Source organism: Aulonocara sp. 'chitande type north' Nkhata Bay, linkage group LG5 (assembly GCF_057382095.1).
Source record: "Aulonocara sp. 'chitande type north' Nkhata Bay isolate Kocher_YH1m ecotype deep benthic linkage group LG5, A_spYH_male_GT1.1, whole genome shotgun sequence".
Taxonomy (NCBI): domain Eukaryota; kingdom Metazoa; phylum Chordata; class Actinopteri; order Cichliformes; family Cichlidae; genus Aulonocara; species Aulonocara sp. 'chitande type north' Nkhata Bay.
The window spans coordinates 32,912,946-32,936,848 of NC_141348.1; the positions used below are offsets into that span (position 1 = coordinate 32,912,946).

A 23,903-nucleotide genomic window follows, 5' to 3' on the forward strand; every position below is an offset into this window, starting at 1 on the left:
AAAAAGGTGTTCCTTTTAGTTATGTGATCACACTCTACTCACTGGTTATGCTGAAGGTCTAAATCTGAAGGTGGAGACCAAATCTTGTGCTATAAAATGGGCAATTATCTTCCATAGTTTTCATTTTTTTAGATGACTTAAGGAATATAATGACTGCCAGAATCAGATGTAAATAATCACTTTTAATGACAGTCACATTCCTGTTTCTTATCCAAAAATATGAGAATGTATAAACTCTTTATTAAGTACATTGCTAGTACTCAGTTGCGCCCCAATTTGCCTTCCTTATTGCTTTCATTCTTTGTGGCAAAAATTCAGCCAGTTTCTAGAAATTTGTTTCCATGTTGACATGAAAGCGTCAAGCAGTTGCTGCACATTAGGAAGCTAAACATCCTCGATACAAATCTTCAGTTCCCAAAGTGCATACTGAATTTAATTCTGGAAGTCTTTGGTGTACAGTGAACTCATTGCTATGGTCAAAAATAAAGATGGTTGTGCATGAAAGTGTTAGTAGATTCAGAACTACTCAGACCAGTCCACAGGGCACCAACAACCATGCTACGTTTAAAGTTACTTTAAAAACCGTTCATCCCCATTCTCAGGCTCAGTTTGAACTTCAGCAGGTCGAAGTGACCATGTCTTCATGGCTAAATGCATTGAGTTGATACCTTGTGATTGGTTAACTAACCAGCTGAGGAAAAGGTGTACCTAACAAAGTGACTTGTGAGTGTAAACTTCTGCTACACTCTCCTCTTGTTTTGCTGCCCTGATGTGTTTGAGTGTGTTTCTGACCCGGGAAAGTGTATGTATATGTTAGCTGTGCATAACCCATAGATCATTACATATAATATTATTTACAAGGTCAGACTTCATTGCAATCAAATTAACGGTGAATAAAATTCCTTTATATTGATTTGTTTTCTCATCTAATTTATTTTCCACTCACAGAAGCAAGTGCTGTACGTGGGCAACATTATGTATGTCGATTTGAAGCTTTCTTTGCTTAGGGCAGTTGCTTTTTAATAAATTATTTTAATTTGTTGTTAGTCACTAATTGGAACATTTGTCATCCAGATTTATGTGTGGACATTTATGTGTGGCCTGCCATGACTGTGTAGTGAATAAAACATTATCTGAATGTAACACACGAGTACTTTTCTGATCTTGTTGCGAGTACAACAATCATGACTGTAAGGGAATTCAGCTGTTTAGTAACAATAACAATCAATAACACTAGAAAATAATGTAACACAATCACACTACCCACTTGCTGCCATCTGTAATAATTGTATATAATTCCTCACATACAAGGTCTTAAATAATCAGGCCCCATCTTATCTTAATGACCTTGTAGTACCATATCACCCTATTAGAGCACTTCGCTCTCACACTGCAGGCTTACTTGTTGTTCCTAGAGTCTTTAAAAGTAGAATGGGAGGCAACTGAGTTTTCAGGCCCCTTTTCTGTGGAACCAGCTTCCAGTTTGGATTCGGGAGACAGACACTATCTCTACTTTCAAGATTAGGCTTAAAACTTTCCTTTTTGCAAAAGCATATAGTTAGGGCTGGACCAGGCGACCCTGAATCCTCCCTTAGTTATGCTGCAATAGACATAGGCTGCCAGGGATTCCCATGATGCATTGAGATTTTCCTTTCCAGTCACCTTTCTCACTCACTATGTGTTAATAGACCTCTCTGCATTGAATCATATCTGTTATTAATCTCTGTCTCTCTTCCACAGCATGTCTTTCATCCTGTCTTCCTTCTCTCACCCCAACCAGTCGCAGCAGATGGCCCCGCCCCTCCCTGAGCCTGGTTCTGCCGGAGGCTTCTTCCTGTTAAAAGGGAGTTTTTCCTTCCCACTGTCGCCAAAGTGCTTGCTCATAGGGGGTCATATGATTGTTGGGTTGTTCTCTGTATCTATCATTGTACGATCTACTGTACAACATAAAGCGCCTTGAGGCGACTGTTGTTGTGATTTGGCGCTATATAAATAAAATTCAATTGAATTGAATTAATTCTTAAATTAATCCTTTAGCAGCCCTTTTATTTCCACAACAAGAGTCTGTTTGATGTAAAATTCTGTGTAGCAGTTAAAATGACATGGGACAAAGTGGTTCACCTATATAACAACTGTTTAAACCTAACTGTCCATGTAATTCTAGAGGTGCCAGTTGGGTGTTTGTCTTCTTTATACTAAAGTTCAAAGCAAATGAACAGTGGCAACAGCTTTTTCTCAGGTAACAGAAAAAATTGGGGGCTTTGCGCAGTGTCTGTCAGTTTGCTTGTGTCGCTTTTGCGCCATCTGTCCTTTTCTCAGCTCTACTTTGCTTCTTCCTTCCCACCCACAAATCAGAAATGCAATCAAGCTGGCTCCAACAAGGACCCTCGAATCACCACTAGCGGCTAAAAAAGCTCACGGTATATTTAACCTCTGTACCCATCAGCAGCCACTTGAAAAACACTCCCTTGCCTGCCTGTGCACGCACACACACAGTTTTATGCTCTCATTACTATACTCAAGCACACTATACCATGTGAGTGTCTTTGTTTGTGGACTGTACTTGTTTTAGTTTTTAACTAAATACGTGTATGTGTGTGTGTTTGTGTGTGTGCGTGTTCAGTTTTTGTCACTACTGAGTGGTGAGGCACTCTCTGATTAGCACCCATTTGTTTTCAGATGATCTTAGAACAAAATAAGAGGCAGCGCTGACAAGAGGACAGACACGGCAGGATTAAAATACACACGCATGTCAAAATACAGTTTGAGACAGTTCAAACATACTTTTCTGTCAAGCTGTCAAATTGTAAAAAAAAGAAAAACGATTGAGAGAAACCGAGAGCCACATTTAGGACAAAGACGCCTCAGGAGGAATGAATGCATTGCAGAGAAAGAAGGTCCAGGAATAGAGGAAGAAAAAAGAAAGAAGAAAAGAAAGAGCAAAGACAGGCAGAGCTGTAAGCTTTGTGAAACACGGTTTGGGCCCTGGATTGACAGTCACTGCAAACATCAACACTGCAAATGACAGGGTACACCAGCAAAAAGGCACCCATTCAAACACTCGCACAAACCTCTGGCACTGTTAGCAAAACTCTGGATAGCCTTTGTTAAAATCACCTAAACCCTCAAGAAGGAATAAAAAAGGCAGCATATTTCATTTGGCTGTCAAACTTTTTGGAACCCTGTAAAGCGCCAAAGGATAGAAAATTAGCAGTGTGTAAAACCAAAAACATAAAAGACTTAGTAAAGACTGGGCTATGTGAAAGTCAAACACTTGCATGCAGAAAATAGAACGGGTAGCTCACGTCAAATGACTACGATCACTTTGCTGGCATGTGGATGAAGTTGATTTTTGGCAATGTTGGCCATTTTTGACTCTATAATATAGTTGGAAAATACAATTTCAATCTTGCAGCTTGCTGTCATTTATAGTCGTCGTGCAGCATGGGTTGCCCCACACAGGTGTTTTCACTTGTGCCTGATTAGACCACTTCTCAGGACTGTGGGGGCGTGTATATATTGACTGACATCTCCCTCGAGCTGCAGCTGTCTGGACAACATACTGTACATCTTTGTTTGCTGCAACTGGTCAGACTATTTTTGGTGATATAATTAACGGGGTAGCTGTGCTTCAACCAGAGCAGAGGTTTAATTAGCTGGAATGATTGACTGCATCTATTTAGCCTTCAGAACTGTGCAACTGTGTGAGTCTGTCCAATACAGGTTTTTATTTTCTTGGGTGCAGGTACACATATTGCACTAGAACTGAAAAATCGTGGCGTTATAACATAACAGGAACTTGCAGGAAAATTTAATTAACTAACCATTAGCCAGTGTATTCCAAGTGTTTATGACTGGTTAGTTAGGTGCGCATCACAGGTGGTATAGGTCTTGTAAGACCATGCTAAACAACCATAAACATTGGTAAACCTTGTTCAATTGCACAACAAACATTCCTGTACATGCAACCAGTATCCAACACCCCTAACAATATTTATATAGCATATATGAAACTATAATAGTAACTGTTAGAGTTAACTATCCAGATTTTCACAGGTGACTATCCTGTTTTTTCCATGTTGCAACTTCATTATATTATTATGACATACTATTTTTTTTCTATGGACCTTCAACACCGTGTAGAGTAAGCCCACATACTGTTTCATACTTATTAACTGTACACCTGTCTTGAAGAGATTTTTTATCTTTCTGATAATGCTAATCATGCTCTGTTCTCTTTTAATCCCTCTGTATTATCTTGCACTTGCTTTAATATTCGTATCTGTATTTCAGCTGCAACAACAACCCAATTTCCCTTCAGGGCTCATTAAATCTTCATCTACTTTGTCTCATTCACAGAAAGGCTAGAAAGACATTGTCTGTCAATGCTGAAATCATTAATGAACATGTTTCTGTTGTTATCTGGGTTCAAAAACACAGAGCACACACAAACACAACAACAACAGCCAATTGGGTGCTATTATGAACACTGTCTCTTTCCAGAGTTAAGAAATAAAGGTTTCAGAGACAATATCAGCCATAAACACATGAGACATACCAGATGCATGACAACTGTAAAAGTGTAACACACACACACTGGCTGAGGGTTTCTGTAAGTGCTGAACAGAGACTCAAAGAGAAAAAAAGAGCAAAGGATATACTCTTCTTTGAATGGTCCTCCTCTGTGACAGAATTAAGTCTCTTTCCATTTCCACCTGAACCCCTCAGCCCCTTAAATCTCTTGTTTCTGTGTGTCTGACAGTAAGAAATATGTCAAGTCTACTTCACACTATTTTACAGCACAGAAAGGTCCAAATTAAAACAATAGGTGGTTTTATGGTAACCTACTGAAAGTTCTCCATGCTCCCCAATTTGCCTTTTCGTGCAGATAAGTCAGTAAGTAAAGTAAGACTCAGTGGAGTAAGAGTCATTAAGGAAGTCTCAACTCTTTGTGTCATTTTTCTTTTGGTTTCCTTTACTTTCTGTCACTGTCATATATTTTTCTAGATGCCTGTCTGCCCTCATCACTCTCTTTTGTGTGTTTTTGCATCATTATGTGGAGTTCTTTTGAGCCTCCTGTCAATCGTTACCTCACATTCACTCCATCCTCACTCTCCAAAATCACTTGATTTCCATTTTAGTTTTATTATTTCAGTCATTTTGCCACATTTAACTTTTCCTACTATCTATATGAATGAAATGCTGCCATCTGGATTTATGTATTTTTGTTTCTTCACACATACAATAACGCAGGAATAAATTTAAATGTTTTTTTTTTATTAGGTTTGTATATGTTGATAATGAAGGTGGTAATTTTTCTCTGTCTTTATTTATCAATACATTGCTGCCCACCATCTAAAATCGCTCACCTTTTGTTGTATTTTTCTGTCTCCGTATCTTTACTCTTCCACTTCCTTACTTTAACTCCCCCCTTCATGCTCTCCCTCTGATCATTTTTCACATTTCAGATTGTGGCCGTGTTGACGGGTGCTGAAAACATTGACTTGCTTTGATGTTTGATGTTTGCTGCTTGTGTAAGTTTGTCTCGCTGAGCCTAGGGTTTGAAGGTAATAAGAGGTATGAGATATGAGTGTGAGTGGGGAGCTAGGCAGCGGGTACAGAAAAAAAGCAGAAAAAAAACGTTTTCCTTCGGCGATTTGCAGGTTTGCAAAACTTGGACAATGAAAAAAGAATTGCTGCAATGGCATTTTTAAAAAATTATTATCCTATATGTATTATTATTATTATTATTATTATGAAAAATGCTAGCCAGAGCTCAACTAATACTTCCAAAGTGTAGTCTACTGGCCAAAACTTCCATCTAAATAAAACAATAAGTCAAGCAAATAAACATTAAATAGCATAATAGTAAATAAATGAATGAGTTTTATGCTTCTAAAGAGTCATCAAAAATAAAAGGTGCAAAGTACAGAAAAAAATCAAAGACTGGAATCTGAGTATGTTTTTGATATTTGTAGGATCGATTTTGTTTTGTAGTGATATACATAAACATGTCATATACATTGTACCATTTACTTCATGAACTCTCAGGATTAGATCATTGGGTCTTTGTATATGTTATCAGGGATGGAAAAACAGTCATGCCATCTAATCTCGTCACATCTCTAAGTTGTCAGAGGTGTGGATTATATCATCACCAAGTCAGTACAGATGATGAAAGAAGACGTTAAAGCGCTGATTCAAATCGTGCCTTACCACGAGATCTATGAGCTGTCAGGGTTATGGACTATATGACAAAGATGTCTAAATGGCGGTGGAGACAGAGAAATGGAGAGAGCGATGGTGCCAATCCAATCTTGTCATATCTACAAACTGTCAAGTGTGGGTTATGCTCTATGACAACCATATCAGTCACATCAATATTATGGAGGTGAGGCGAGAAAGAGGATTATATGGCTTATATGTATGACTTTGTTGATAATGGAGGAGAAGAGACAAAAGCAAGGGTTTGCTGTTTGCTTCTGCATTCATGCAGGCTACATGCTGTCCCCAAACTGGCAGAAAACATCTAACACATTAGACACTCACCTTTGTGAATGTACAGTAGATACACATTTGTAGGTTTACAATATTTTAAACATTTAAGCTTATTTTTGAGGTTTAAATGGTTAAATGCGGTTCGAGGTTAATTCAAATATTCTTAAAAACATTTGATAGTTTTAAGAACGTCTTTTTTCATATCTTAGCTCAGTGAAACCAACCTTTTTTTTCAACATTTCAGACTAAATTATTGACACTACTGACTCATTGCAAAGAGACCCGGCACACAGAATGCACTTGCCTTGACACAGCCCTGTAGTTGGTGGAGTTTTCAGCTTTTTTCTGGGCTAAATAAAACACAGCGGTAATATCCTTATGACTTTTTTTTCACTCTTATTGTCCATTTTCCTTTCATGTTTATTTTCACAGTCAGATCTATTGCCACTGCTCAATGGAGATTACAAAAATACTTCAGAACATGTAAGTGTGTTGCTGTAATAGTTTTATGTTGCATCAGGGCCTGCAACTAACATCCCAGCTATAGCCTGCTTTGATCTAATAACCTACTGATGAAATTCATGTGAAGATGTTTTAGTAGCATCTCCTTCAATAGACAATAAAAGGACAAAAATGTAAGGCCTAAAAAACTATCTACAGCAGATGAGCAGCTGACGAAAACCACATCTTTAGACCTGACACATGATGTATTTATACACCTCATCTATTTTATATTTACCCAATGTTTAAGAAGTCTCATTTACCACTAATAAAAGTAGTTTAACAGGGATAGCTTTGCCCTGAAAGAGCAAGATACTGATATTGTATTATAGTCATCTGGGCAGAAGCATTAAAAGACTTAACAAAATGAGAAAAAAAATGAGACACAGACAAAGAGCTTGGCAGACAATTTGTTCTTGTCCTGGCTTATCAGATCTGTAGCTATCAGGGCAAAGTGTGCAGCTGATAAGTCTATGATGAGGATGGCTTATAGGCCATGATGGATATCACCAGTGACAACCACCACCCACAAGGATAGATGAGACAGATAACTGACATAAGACATACATACTAAGAGCCAGATGTCTGGCATAGCCTTCATGCCCATTCACTCGTAACAGATCTTCAGTACAAGATCTTACTGTGGTGAGCAGAGGCAGTGGCTGACAGACCTATTATTGCACCAAACTGACATGTCAGAGGCAGAGAATTATTGGAGGGAGACATGATGATGATATATTGGGGCAATAATTGACATGACTATAAGATAATAAATGATGGTGAGAGAAATAAGACCATTGGTTACAATATGATAATTATATAGTAATTAATTACAGAGGGGAAATGGCAAGGAGCAAAACAGAGGGATGTACTTTCCTGTAATAATATTAATCGCTGTTACAGTAAGTCATTATTTTTTATTGGCTAGCAGGGACACAAAAACATATTCTGCTTTGTCAAACCTGGTTTCCATTTCAAATCCTCACTATCTGACAGCATTATTTCTCCACAGTAACATTAGAATCTACATCAAAGTGACATGGAATAAAGTGAATATAAGTAAAATTCTGTCACTGTTGTATATTTTCTCAATAAAAGACCATGATTCATAAGTTTCCAGCTCTACAACATAGTCCCAGAACAGAAAATGTGTTTCAGTCTGATTTGGATATTAACATATTAAGGATTAAGGTTTGAAAGAGAAAAATAATGCCCTTACTGGCATTTAAAATAATTTGAATAGCTTTGAATTTTAATGCTGCATTGCTAATAGATTTTTTGATAAACAGTCTTGTCAGTCAAAGAAGTAAATTTGGCAACAAGAAGAAGGTGACTCAAGTTATAGACAGAGAAATGTAAGAGAGAGTGTGTGAAAAAGAGCATGTGGGAAAGCAGGCGTGTTAGAAAGTGAGACAGTGGGCGAGATAAAGAGAGCATAAGGGCAGAACTGTGTGAGAGAACGAGATGGATAGACATGCAGTCTGATTGCCATTTGGCGTTTGATAAGTAGAAAGTGACCCAGCTGAGGTCATGTCACGATATGTCTACTGACTCTGCCAACTCAGAAGGACAGAAGGAGAGATGAAGATATAGAGAGAAAAAAATTACCACAAATTCATATGCAAATAGGAGACTAATAAAGTGTTTATCCTACAACTTTAAAAGTAATGTCTGTACAATTAAACGCTGTAGTTCTTGGTAAGCCAAGACCTCCAAATCCCTGTAAAAACAATTACTTAATCAGGTAATAAACCACTACAACATCTACAGAATTCTGGAAGTATCTACCATTGATCTTTTTGTTTGTTGTTGTTTTTTTTTTTAACTATATACAACAATGACTTAATGTTAGAGATATGTGAAATTGATTTATTCTTAAAATGAAAAACTGTCCTTTAAAATGACTGATAGTGGGCTCCTTACAAAAATAAGTATTGCTACATTAGCGTAATTCTGAAACGTCACAGGAACACAAACTTTTTTTGTTTCTTTACCAAAATAAGACACAAATAAAAGAGAGTCATTTCCTGTTCTAATGAATGCAGAAATATGAAAATAAATTATAATCCAGAAAAAGTATATTTTTTCTGCTACATACATGATGCTTTCGGTCCTGTTATAAAAATGTAGCAAATGGTAATCATTCCTTATCTATTATAAAATCACGTAATATTGTACATGATTTTTATGTTTGATTTTATCAACCTAATGTTAACTACAACTGACCAAGACTAGAAAGGATTTGATTTAATTTAATTTGGTTGTGATACAAAAATCAAAACCATAACCATGACAATAATTATAATGGGTCTCATTATAGACACCATACAAAAACTTGAACTACAATACAGAGAGACATATGTAGAATCTTACCAGTAGGTAGGGCAGGATCCATGGTGGGCTTTTCCCAGGAGTTGACTTGTTCCCAGGTAAAACCATTGGTTCCCAGAGAAACACTGTATCCACAGCTGCTATATGACTCCTCAAATGTACAGCCACCTACAAAGAAATAGAAAAAGATGCATGCATTTATACATGACGTTAATATTGGAATTGGGAATTTATAATTTATACTGTATTTTACAAACCAATTCACTGAAGCAGTGGTTGAACCTCAGAACTGCAAATGATAGTCAAAGATGGAAATGTAATGTGTAAGAAAAAAAAAAGACCAAAATTAAACAAAAAAACTTTAATTGTTATAATTGTTACAGTTTTAGCCTTGAGTTGGTAACAGCTGATAGTTGTAGCAAGTCAATTTGCCCAAAGTTAAAAGTCTTTCAACTGTAGGAAGCAGCAAGCCTTAAGCAATTACTGTCACAAATGCAAAAAACTAAGATCCAGCACTGCATCCGTTTACTAAAAAAGGCATGAGATGAATCATTATTTTTGCATTACTTTAACAAAGAAGGCTTTAAAATGAATGCAATTTGAATCCCATATTGTGGGAACTCGTACTGAGATAGTTGAAGAGTAGAAAGAGGTTATAAAACAATCATGTAATAGCTAATGGTGACCATAAACAGAATTAACAGTAGGGTCTGATCTAATGAAATTCTTAATAATTGAAACTTCTCCCTATTTATGTGACGACAAATACGGTCTTTATAAGCTCCCTTGGTACTGTTAACAATATAATACCAATTAAGTTAACAGCGTGAATTGAAAGTGCCAGTGCAGACAGACACTGTCACAGTTTATCAGGGAAGTGAAGAGAACAGGGGGAGTGAGAAAGAAAGAAAACAGACTTTATGAGAGAGGGTGCCTTTGCAAGAGAGAGTGAGAGAGTGAGTGAGGGGCACATGAAGAGAAAGCTCTGTGTGTCAACATGATTAAGTCACAGTGTCTCATCATTATTTCATGGCCCAGCTAAGACACATTTTCCACTGCATTAGCCTTCTCTTTTAGCCTCAAGCACTGCATACACACATCTGCAACAGAGTCCCTTAATTAGACATATGCTTTGACACACAACCGTTTTAATTTGTTTTGAAGTATTTGAAATTGGAGAACGTCATTGCTTTATTCACGAAATCATTTAATGCTTACTTTTTTTGTCTGCCTCTTTGTCCCAGTCATCCACCGAGGAAATAAATGCCAGTTTAAACTTCATCAAACATGTTTTTAGATTCCAACAAGGCCAAATCAAGATGGCTTATGATGCTTTGTAGAATATTGGCAGCATTTAACTGCAAAATCCTTCTGTAGTGTTGTAGCATAGCTGTTGTGATGAGAGCTTAAACTGTACATCGCCCACTGGCTTGTGAAGTCTTATCTTGAAGCTAGCTTTGAAGTGAGCATTTTGGTCCAGACATGACAAATAAGGGGACATCTGACTAGGAAACTGCATGTTTATGTTGTAGGTAGACCTGGCCTAAAGCTTGCACTGTTTTAAATTAAAAAAATGACCTTAAACTACAACATAAACTCATCTGCACAGTGTTTACTGAGGCTACAGATCAAGTGAGCTAGGCTGTTCTCCTTTAGATGTCTATGCATTCTTACCTTTTTATTGTAACCTAATGATTTGGTTACAAATCATCACGGAATTGCCGCAAATCATCACCTGTTATAAATTGCAAATAATTCAGGTTTAAAGGGCTTTGCATTGGCTTCATTTTTCAGACCTGGATGCTACATAACCGAATTTCCCAGAGGAACCCACCTGAGGGATTAATAAAGTTTTATCTTGTCTTATCTTACATCCATCTTTTACATACAGTCGGTGGATAATGCTGACGTGTCAAGCAAGTACCCATTTTCTTAAAAAGACTAAGAAACAATGGCTGAGTCACACCTTGTGACTGTGGCTCTGCCTTTTCTCGTCACTACAGACTTGGTGTTGAGAATTAAGGCTAGTTCCAAGCTATGAGGCAGGTGAGACTTCCACAATCCTATTATTGAGGATATAGGATACAGAGAGCTGGAGCATTGTTTACTCATAAAATATGCACAGGTTTAAAATGCACAGCAGATTGCATATCCATATATCCATATATTGATATCTTTAATACACACCCTCTGAATAGGGTCTAAAATATATGATATGGTTTTGATTATGCTTCTTCAAGCAAGCCTTACATCAACTGGGAAATGAATTTGAAAAACATGGGGAAAAAATTCATCCATCTGCATTCCGTTTGAAAAAAATAACCTCCAGCAAAGGGTGAAAACTAGGAAAACACTATTTTTCTCACAGATATGAAAATAACTGTTATAAATTAATCAATACAGAGATAATTAGCCTTTATCGCCCCCTCGTTGTTCAGTGATCTCATTAGAAATGAAAAGAAATCAAAGTGAACTCATTAGAACAGAGGGATAAACAGGCAAAGGGGGGCTGTGGGGTATCTATCAATATTCAATATCAGAACTGCAATTTTAAGGACCACAATCAGGGCACGAGAGAGAGAGAGAGAGAATTGGCTCACAGCAGTAGCCAAACATTCAGTATGTGTGTGTCAATGCCCCTGATCTAGTTTTGAAATTCAGCACGACTCCTCCCCTCTCTGCACGCAAACATAATCACATGTTCTCAGTCATAAAATGCATTTCCATAATGAAAACATAACACTGCTACTCGAGTGTGATCTGAAGCATAGGCGTGTGTGTGTTCTTGTGTGAAAGTGGATGCGATGGTGAGAATGTGTTGCGGCGGGATGGTACGTGTATGGGCTCATGTATGTGTCATTGCTTTTATGCATCAGCCATTATTGTTTGCGTCTGTGCATATGGTAACGTGTGAATTAGTGTGACACCAAAACAAGCATAATCTCTTTGTGTATGAAGTTTAGCATTAATGTATAGGATATATAAGGATATATAATCAATTAATAATACTGCAGCCTATGCATACATGCACAGATAAAGATACACATGCACAGAGAACAATCACCCCATGTGATGCCTGTTATATGATTATTAATCAAAATTCCCTTAAAATGGGTTTGTGATTCCCTTATTGTTTAAATTTGGCAGCACTGGTTTGCTCTGCTCTTTGGCACTCTGTAGTTTTCTGTTAGTCAGCAAACGTGTTTCCCTAAAATTGTCAACTTCTATGTCATAGCATAATGGAAAACAACTTAGTTTCCATCATCTCGATTAAATAAACCACTTTTCTGAATTACAATAAAATGCAGGAAACAGGAAAAGCATTCATGTTTCACTTACACTCTCGTGAATAGTGTAGCCTATACATGAAAGGTGGCTCATATTGAAAACTGAGCTACATGTACCCAACAATCTGCAGCTCTCTAAATGTATCTGTAAAAGCACAAGACTCCTCCTGTGGGTTTCCAGTAAATGCTGGTGTATTGATGCATGCTGCTTTTAAAAGCGGCTGATATAAAGTCATTGTTCTATCAAAGAGGTTTTTCAGTATTATAGCGCTATTACAGTATCATTTATTGTACCCAGACTCTACTCAATATCTTATCTCATGCATTTTTGTTAGTGAGTCATAATAGTTCCCTTTCTCTATGCTGTGCTGTTTACTTCACTGACATTTTGTTCCTAAAAATAAAAATTAAAAAATTAAAAAATGCATTTGGAAAAACAACGAAGTCTTCCAGGTAGCTAGGGTTGTGCCGATGGATGATGATGTCAGGGACTGACGATAGCCAACTTTTAATGTAATTTCCCCATTGATAGATTAAATTAATGTCATTATTATGAAATGGGCATGCAATGGCTGTGTATGGAGCAGTTACAGTGACCCATCATCATCAAATCTGAGAAAACCGGAGATTGTTCCTAACTGCTGGATGGATGTTTTAAGCTAGAGCACAATGTGACAGTAAATTTGCAGAAAAAGTTCAGCTTTGTTCAGCTTTGAACATAATGTAAACAGCGAGGAGAGTGATGTGAAAAATTTTGCACAGATAAAGACAAACAAACTGGACAATAACTAAACAAAGAACCAGCAAACATTACAACTTTTAAAAATGTTGTCTACCGTCCCTCAAAGGTGAGCACTGTAACGTAAAGTTCATAACTGCAACTTTGCATATCGCTACCTCTTGTGACAGAATTTACCGATGCCAATGACTCTGAGAAAACTATTTTATTGCAAAGTTTTCTGATTTTAAATGCTGATGTGACTGATTGGTCTTTAAGCAGATGGTTTGGTGTCTTCAGTGCCAGAGCATCATTTGTCTTTCAGTCTGCTGTGGTTTAACCACAAAGAATGATCTCAGTCTTACTTTAGCCACTTAATTCCTCCCTTGTAAGTGTTCTCTCATTTTTGGATGGTGTCACATTTATTTGCATGCTATACCTTGCTGGCAGCCAGCGAAAAATATTTAACCAAGATTAAAAAAAAAAAAAAGAAGATCAACTCCAGCTCCTTGCAGTCAAACCTATGATTTTCTGGCAACAGAATTTGGAAACTGTTTTGGAAACTTGTTTTTCAGTTGAGTAATTCCAGTTTTGCATTTAACAACTCCAATATCCCAATGAAAGCTTTAATTTTTTATTTTATTTTATTTTATTTTTTTACAACTCATCAGCGGCAGTTATTGTCAACAAATTAATAGGCAACAGAGAAATTACAAGGACTTATTGTTGTCACTGCAGTTGAGATGTAATTTGTTTGGCTGTCAACAAAACAGTCTCACCAAAGCTTAATAATCAAAATGATAATTACTTTATTACAGTGCTAAAGGTTTGCACAAATGAGGTTTAAAGAGACAAGTGTGAACACATTTCAAAAGGTAAAAGCAAATTGTGGAAACTCATAAATTTAGAACCTATTGAGAGATGGAATCCAGGTAACAGAACTACAGCATTACTTCCTCCCCAAAGGTTTCAGTCTATTTCTAATGGGATTGTATTTTTAGGCCACAATTTATCAAAGAGTGAATATGGCCTGATTCATTTAAAATGTATTATCAACACAAGTGCACGATAGCATGTAATTACCCAAATGTAATATGTGCCGTTTAAGTATGCTGTAAAATGATACAATGTCACTTAACAATATTAATGAATATTTATGTTTTATAAGGAAGTAGGTTATTGAGGAAACATGCATGCAGAAGTGATTTCTCTGCTTGAGCTCATTTAGCCTTTTGGTTAGATTACATAGATCAAATCAACTCTATATCAACATAATAGATGCACACACACACACACACACAAACACACACGGTCATTACGCAAGCAACCTAGCTTTCATCCACAAACGCTCGTAAACATGAGGATATAGCAAAGCAAATCCCCATAAGAGCAAGTTGGTGCCCTGAAAATATCCACTTACGGACACAGGAACATATCTTCTAATGATAACACTTATTTAGACAGAATTCCCTGTCTTTCTTATGTTGAAATTTTCATTCCCCAGAGGCACCAATAGCAGCCATTAAAGCCTTTCATGTCAGCAAAAGCTAACGCAGTTGGACAGGACCCATGAAGCCACAAACCAAAGGAGGGCACCCAGAGGCGTCAGACTCTAAAGAGTCTGTTTACTGCTCACTTAGATAACATCAACTGATCCTGAGCATCACTGTATGTTCAAGTATGTGTGCTGGAGCAAACCCAGGTCATGTTACTCTGTGTTCATATGTGAGTTGTTGTGTGCTGAGCAAAACATTTAGTAAACCAAAAGTGGATAGTAATGAACTACTATGTGAAGCTGAACTTGATTATTTCCATTTCTCAGTACTTCTACACCATATCACTGGGAGATGTTGTATGCAAATTAAAATCTCAACAGTAACCTGAGGTGGCTACAGAAACTGAATGTAGTTTTGATCTAGCTAAAAACTGTAAATGAATCATAAACATAACCGAGGAACAAGAAATCAAAGGACGTACTGTATAAACTGTACACACATATATTTAATATGGTTTTTATTTTTCCTATATTTCCAGTTTGGTGTACTTTGTGTGTTTAGAGCTCAGTTCACATTTCCAGGCATACAAGTATCCAACAGGAAAGTCTGAAAAACACAGGTATGGCTTAATATATGAGTGTGTATGCCTCTGCATGTGTAGGCTTTCACTGAATAAAAGTGAGTGTACTTTACTCACGCACGCCCATCCCTTAGTTAGCTTGAATTAAATCCACTGTCAGCTAACATGCCAGGAGCTTTAAATATTCCCATTAAGTCATTTAAAACATATGCTATTATATGCTATTTGCTCCCATGGTCTCCTTTCACACACACACAAAGACACACACACACCCCAAGGCAAACAAACTCACTGGATATCTAAATGCCATTACTACCACCCGAATACGCTTGGATAATAAGAGAAAGGAGGCAGAGATTTGTTAGAGTAACACACAACTGGAACAGATGGATATGAAGTCTGTGTGTGTTCCAATTTATAAGTGTGAGTGTGAGACAAAGTGTTTGGTGGTGGCAGAGGTGAAATAATTCTGTTCATGCAACCAAAACTTGATTTAAAGAAAAAAGCCAAAGTTGCAAAGTGAAACGTTTTGGGATTTTGCCCGAGTCACATCAACGGTTTTGTCTGGAGACGAGGGAATGGTAAGGGAGAAAGGATGTTTATTATAAACACGGGTGCTACTTTTACAAGTACTTTATTAAAAAGGGGTCAAGTAATTTAAAACACGGAGGATACTGGTATGTTTATATACAGTAGCTCTGTGAATTGAAAAGCTTGGAGTTCGAAAGTCAGCCCAGTGAAAGAAGCAGTGAACCTAGTGAACCTATGCTAAATCCAATTTATTTGTAAAGAAGAAAAAAATTGAAACTTGTACCAAAATACTGGTAGACCAAAGGTCACAAGTTGTAGTTGATTCTGAAAGGTCTTTAGGAGGGATCTCCAGTGTTTGTATGAGAGCAGAATGTAAGTGAAAAGGAAACGAGCATAGAGCCCTAAAACAGATGGAGTGCAGGTGTTAAAGATATGATCTGGTAACATGCAAATGATAACAGGTACTGGTGTATGCAAAGAATTTCATGTAATTGTTTTGGTATTTTCATGTTTTGCATTCTTGAGTTCAGTGAAAGACCAAAAAAAATAAGAGGTAAACAGTGAAATTTTTGTTAGTGTCTGCATTACGTAGAACTAATGCCAACATAGGAGCTACGGAGATGCGCTTGGATGCAGTCCTCCAAAAAGTCGACAGCGTGTAACCTGACGGCAATGTCAGTGTCTGTAGCTACAATACTGACTGGTTGGAAATTGGCTTAAACTGGAAAGAGGCAGACAGCTGAGCTAACAACATGAGCACAAGCAGTGCTGTGGTGAATTTTCCACCTTCTGTCTCCTCTGGAGCAGCGGCTAAGCTGAAGGACTGACAACAACAGAAATACAAACAAGTGTAACCAACAGACTGGTTGTTCTACATATTCCTGACACTGGCGCCAGATAATAATAGCATTTAAACATGGATCTGGAAACCTCTGCATAGCACAGATGCAGTACCTTGCCAGGTGCTTAAGCCAATTATTGAATACTCAAACCACTCTGAGGGAGCAGGAGACTCAGTGAATGACAGCAAATGATCGAGATCATGAGCAACGCATAAAAGAGTCAGGAAATGAATGAGGTACTTACAAACAGGCAAGTTAATAATTGAGGGGAAAGTAAATACGTGTATGAGCATGTTAACTGAGTAACCATAAATAATTAAATGAGGGAGTAAACATATGAGTGTGTGAAGCTGTTTTCACAAATTAATTCTGGATGATATTGGGAGAATCAGTCTGAGACAATCAAACATCACACTAAGCACCGCTAACTGTCCAATCAAACTTTTCAGACATATGCGTTCTCACATGCACATCAGTTGCATAATGGCTGCTGGGCAAGTGAGCCAATGAGCAAGCAGGCAACAGAGTAACTAAGTATCATATTACACAAATGTGAGAGGGAGGAATTGAATTGGTGAAAGGGTGAGGACATGAGTGAGGAAGCAAATGTTTGAGTGAGTAAAACAATGGTGAATGATGAAGTAGGCAACGAGGGATGAATGATAAATTTAGTAACTGAGAGAAGTTAACGAGTAGATCAGCGGTCCCCAACCTTTTTTGCGCCACGGACCGGTTTATGCCCGACAATATTTTCACGGACCGGCCTTTAAGGTGTCACGGATAAATACAACAAAATAAAACTAGTACCGGTACCGAAAAAAAGACGATTTATTCATAACACACGTGAAAAGACCCAGGAAAACCAAGTTAACGATAAAAACGATAACAAAATAATGCTGAAAACCGATAAAAAACCCTGAAAACCACACATTTCACACCTGAGCCTCAACTCTCGCAGCCTGGTACCAAACGACTCACGGACCGGTACCAGTCCGAGGCCGGGGGGTTGGGGACCACTGGAGTAGATGACTTAGCAAACTAGTGAAAAGCAGATAAGTGAGAGGATTATCAACGGTTGTTGCTTTCAATCATACTTTCTTTGCAGTGTCTATGTGCATGTGTGTGCGTGTGTGTTAAAGTCTTAAGAGAAAGGAAGTGTTTTCCTGACGGGCCTATAGTGACTTTAATTGTCTGCAACATGAATCAATAAGAGACCTGCCTCATAACCTTAAGTTCTGCATGAAAGAACACAGAAAGCAACATCGCCACCAATCTGTTTCACTGGCTATCACACACAACCACAGACACACACTTCAAGCTTTATGACCACACACGACACATGACACATGAAAAAAGGCCCTCACATAAAAGCCAGCGTCTGCATGTATTGTGTGTCAGTATTGAATTTGACCGGACAGAAGGGAAACTCCAAAGTCAAAGTGGAAGCATCAGAGCATATAGGAGATTTTATTCACTACATTTATATACCCACAACCATATCCGCATTGTCCACCCATACCCATTCACTTCACGACAGTTTGAAACAAGCAATCTAAATCTGATAACAAGAAGTTACCAAAATAAGTAGTTATTTGTCTCACACATAGACATAAATTGTCTGATTTATGTTCTTTATGAAGCTGCAGTAATTTTCTTCCACTTCCCAAAACACACTTTAACCTCACCCAAGTCAAGTAAGCACAACACACACAGAGACATGTTTACAGCACAAACAAAATGGATATACACACTTGGAAATTGAGTTAACCCTGTTTGGCCCTTGACTGGCAACCAAAGTAGCCAGGTCTGTTCTCAGTTTAACATGGTTTGACCCAACAGATTAACAAGGCCTGTTTATTAGAAAGGAGGCCATCTGAGTCACCCAGGAGCTGAATTCTCTTAATCCCATTTGAGACAGAGCCATGGTGGTTTGTAGAAACTAGGTAACCTTATTTTGGCATGGAATGAAAACCAAGGTATCTCTGTTTTGGGTTTAAAAATGGTCTAGGCTATTTAAGATCAAGCTAAAATAGGTGCTGTGAATACTCAAATGTGTGGAATAGGGTTTGACTATTTTTGTCAAAGCCTCTGCGATTTCACAGACATGCTCAATGGTTCTTTTGATGCACCCGCTTGATGCAATAATCAGTTATGTATTGATACTTTTAAAGGACTCCTAGCCATCAAATTTAAAAGTACTAGCATAAGCATGATTTTTTTTTTCAATATGCAGGGTTAGTATTATGAAAGAACCTATTTTAACCCCTTTTTCCTAAAGGTAACCAAGTACAGGACACTCACCCAAAGCTCTCTCTGCATCCACTTTCTTACATGAATGTTGTCAGATACAGGGATTCTGGGCAGTAGTACCAACCACAAGCCTCAACACACCTCTGACATCTGACCAACATTTATTCTGAAGGGAAACGCTGGTTCCCCTTAAAGTTAGAGTATGAAATGTAAATTTCTTTTTAAAAAATGTCAACAATCCTTCCATTTTTTTTAAATTGACACTCACTTGTGTACCACAAAATCAGCTTCACAGGAATTGTTTACAGAACAAGCTAATTCATTTGTTAAAAGAAATGTAGTTTTCTGTTTAGTTAGTTGCACATGTCAGACGTTGTGAACCAACAAATATTTACTATTTTAATAAGAAAAAAGAATCTTAAATTGATTAAATTGTATTTTAATCCTAGAATTTACATATATATGTGTGAATTTCTTTTGTAAAGCATTTTATGTTACAGCAGTCCCAGTCTATATGTCAGGGACTTTTACTGTGAAAGGAAGGGACAGGAAGAAACCCTTTTGGTACATGCCTAGAACAAGTTGGATATCTGGTATTAGTCAGGGAGTGACAGGTCTAATGTTCTCTTTAGACTACTGATTTGAAAAGGACTTCAGTGGGACTTTAATGTATTTGTTGCTGCTAGGATACAAAATTGTGTGGAATTACATAAAGTACTGTAATACCTACAGTATTTTTAGATCAAAGAAAAGAGCTTTAAAAAAGCAATGTTTATCCATATAAATGAGAAACATACCTGATCTTGACTCATAACCCTCTCAGTAACCTTGGTGTAAAGAGGATCTGACTGTGCCAGATATTAGCAACCTTGTGAGTCACAGTCATAAATGTAATGATGAGCTTTCCACCACTTTCCAATTGGTTGAATCACCATAACCAAAGCAGTGCATCATTATTGTTAAACATCCAGTTGGTTTTGTGTCAGCAGACATATGTGGGTTACTCAGCCACTTATGTCATGCATGTGACATTGACATAACAGATTGTCAGAAATTTCTAAACTTTTAAAATTGTTAGACAATCTGAGTCACAGTTGAGTCATTTGGAGAAAAGACACACATACAGGAGACAATGGTACCCAGTGATAGTCACACTCACTCTCAGTGGAACCCAAAGCCTCTCTCTGTCACACACACCTCCACAGGGGTACTGTAGAGTTTGTGAAATTCCTGATGTGGTCCTGTTGCTATTAGCATGCTAATCCTGCTCTGGATTACAGTGCTGTCAGAGCGCTGCATTAATAAACCACTTCCACCTCCACCCTGTTCACTCTTAAACTCACTTTCATGGTTGCACAGGCACAAACGCATATTCCTCTGCTTTTTGACACTCACTGTAAGCAAAAAAGTGCACACATGTGCACGATGTCTTTGTCGCAAACATGCACTCGCAGCACAGAGGAATTTTAATCCTAATACTCTCATTTACACTCTGTCATGTTTTTGGAGGAATTTAGAGCCACAGAGAGGAAGAGATTCTGAGTCATCACAATAAGCAGCACTTTGACAGGAGATATGAGAGTGCTGTAGGCAGTTTGTGAATACCCTGAAATCCTTATGGGGCATCAGAGTAGTAACTTTCAGATGTTTCTTTTTATTAAATAACAAGGTTCCAGAGTGAGGTTCACAAGTCATTTGACCAAGGGTCAGCGGTCATACTGCTTGTCATCAGTGCACCTCCATCTGCGATTAGTTGTGTGCCTTTAGTAATGTCAATAGTTCAACAGCGTGGGGGCAAAATCTGTCATGCAGAATGGGTACTAATGCAGTTTTGATCATTTAAAAGTCTGCACTTGCCTTTACCCAAACTTTAAAGTTAACGAGACTGTACGGCTCCAACTGGCCCTTTCAAGGGCACACAAACACAGGGCCATGAGGATAAGCCCTCATACACACACACACTCATCTCTAACACATACAGAGAAAGAAGCAGGCCAACAGAAAGACTGATATCTGTGCACACACAAACACACACTCCTGAATCCAGCTCTGGAGACTCTCTCACACACTCTCTGTGGTGCTCATTAGGAGAGGTAGCAGGTCCAGCCCTCCTCCTGGCAAAACTACAGGGTGGACCAACTCCCTCCCTGTCCTCCTCTCTTCTTCCTCTCCTCTTCTCCTGTCAACTTCAGCGTTCCTCTGCTACTCTTTCACTACTCTGTCACTTTCCTTTTCTCTCTCTGCATGTATTTTTTTTACTCTTCTTTTTACTCTCCTGTCATTTTTTTTACTTTTATATTATATTTTGCCCACATTTTCTTTGATTTTTCTTCTTACTACTACACTCGCTTACTGTTTCATCATTCTCGTGGTTTCTCGACTGCCCCACTTACCCCTGTCCTACACCTCTCTTTTTTTAATGCCAACTCACCTCATTCCTTTCTTCCCTCGAGCAAGTTGTTTCTCTTATCTCGTAGTCTTATTATTCTTTTATCCTGGACCTTAGTTTCACTGCCAACATTAGGCCTATCACTAAATCAGCTTTTTTGGCATCTCATAAATATAGTTTAACTGAGAGAATACATGCCCCAGCAAAATCTACAGAAGCTCATTCATGCTGTATTTCTCGAGTTGACTACTGCAATGCTCTTTTTATTTGCTTCCATAAAAAGATCTTGATGCTGCAAGAATTTTAACAAAATCCAGGAAGACAAAGCCTATCAGCTGCCTACAGTGGCTTCTAATAAAATACAGGATTCAATTTAAAATATTATTTACTCATTATAATTCGCTAAATGGCTTGTACCCAAAATATATATAGGATTCTTGATGAATTAAGGTATAATCTGAAATCTGATCAGTTAGTACTGTAGTAGAGAAATGTGAATCTAAAAAGAGTAAAAGGCATTTAGCTGCTATGCTGACAATCGTTGGACTAACCGCTAACTAACCATTGAGGACAGATCGTCTCCAACCTTAGCTGTTTTAAAAAAAGCTCATTTAACGGAGTAGCTGTACAATCATTTTTATTACTGTTGTTTTCATTTTTTTTATTGTTGTTGTTACTGTTATTAATACTATTTCTGTCTTTTTTTCCTTGTTTACTCTTTTATTTTTGGTTTTAATTTTATCTTTAAAGCATTTACAATGACTATAGTGTTTGAAAGGTGCTATTACTAAACTTTAGTTTAGCAGTCAATTTCACAGCGGCTCCTGGTTACCTCACAACCACTTACTAACTGGTTTAGAAATAGACATTTTTCTCTAGCGACCACTAGTTGACAGGTGATCACCTGCATATATGTTTCTGGAAATTTAGATCTCACCAAAGCAATGTCTTACTATGTTCATTCAATATTTTTGACACTTCTCAATGTGTTTTGTTACATCTTGATTAATTAGTGAACTGTGAGCCTAAGCAGTCCGTAAATATTCATAATTCAGTGGATTTCCTGCTTATATTAGTAAAGCGTTAGAGGGAAACTTGCCATATTTTGCTATGAACTTTTGTCGATGTTGGACACCAAAGCTATGAATGCGTCAGTTCAAGTAATATTAGCAGACTGAGATTTGGAAATATATGTCTTCCTAAACAGGAAGCAGACATTTTATACCCAACATGAAAGGATCTGACAAACTGTGACACATGTCTCTGACACAGTGAAAGACGTGTAAACAAAATAAATATGAAAAAAGCAATACTTGTATAACTAACTTGCTCTGATCACTCATTTTCAATGCAAATGCAGCCAGTCACACGGTGCTCATGCTGCCACATATTTGAACTCGTGTTTGTGCCGAAGAACGAGTTTAACTGCAAGCATATTCTCATTGAAGTTTGTCAGCTACAATTTTCTTTGGGAAACATGTAACATTTATGAGCCACAATCAAGTCACTTTTTCAGAATATCTAATGTAGAGTCGCCAATACAGAAACGGAAAAATGTCTTGATGACAACTAAATTGTGGGTGCAATTACAGTATTCAGAAACACATTGTAAAGAGCCATAGAGGATGAGTCTGCACCACTTCTTAGCAAATGATTAGAACATTTTGTTGTTTGTCAAATCAAACAGTAGAAAGGGGAAGTGATGGTGACATTGTTTTACCAGCTTTTCTTTCTTTTTTGAAATATAGATTGTGACTGTCTGAAAACAAGCTTTGGTTTGATGCTTTAAACTGTAAAATATCTGTGAAGGTTCTCAGTCATCCAGGTCATTGTAGTCAAAGGAGCTTGCAAAAAAAGCGTCTGGACTTCTTTAAGTTGCTTGAAGACGTTTCACCTCTCATCCGAGAAGCTTCTTCAGTTCTAAGGGTCAAATGGTGGGGAGTCCCAGATTTAAACCTAGTGGGAGTTTCCCCCCACAGAGGGACAAAAGGACCCCCTGATGATCCTCTAATCGCCTGAGCCAAGGTGTGAAAATGGATGTGGGTCCCAATCAGCCAGGGTTTCGGGTGAGCTCATTGTAATGAGCTCCCTCTTTGGGGGGATACTCCCACTAGGTTTAAATCTGGGACTCACCACCATTTGACCTTAGAACTGAAGAAGCTTCTCGGATGAGAGGTAAAATGTCTTCAAGCAACTTAAAGAAGTACAGACGCTTTTCGTTGCAAGCTCCTTTGACTTTAAACTGTAAACAGAACTTTCTTATTGTTGCTGTGTGTTACGTTTCTGCCTTTTTTTTTTCATTTTATTTTGAAGCATCTCTTTCTATTTTGAATTCAGTTCAATTCATTTTTTTTAACTGGCACCAATTAACAATAACAATAACCTTAAGGCGCTTCATATTGTAGAGTAGAGAATCCACAACATCAAAGTGGTAATTATTTATCGAACATATAAGGCAGAAAAGCTGTGACAGAAGGAAA

General features: G+C 37.7%; 1 protein-coding gene across 11 annotated transcripts in view; it reads right to left on the reverse strand.

The window, feature by feature from the left end:
• Positions 1 to 23,903, reverse strand: part of ptprt (protein tyrosine phosphatase receptor type T) — a 311,416-nt gene that overhangs the window by 255,347 nt on the left and 32,166 nt on the right. For all 11 annotated transcript variants that reach the window (XM_086293067.1, XM_086293065.1, XM_086293066.1 and 8 more), the window contains exon 2: positions 9,373 to 9,498. In XM_086293067.1, coding sequence (XP_086149193.1) covers positions 9,373 to 9,498 — 126 coding nt within the window. The remainder of the gene's footprint in view (positions 1 to 9,372; positions 9,499 to 23,903) is intronic.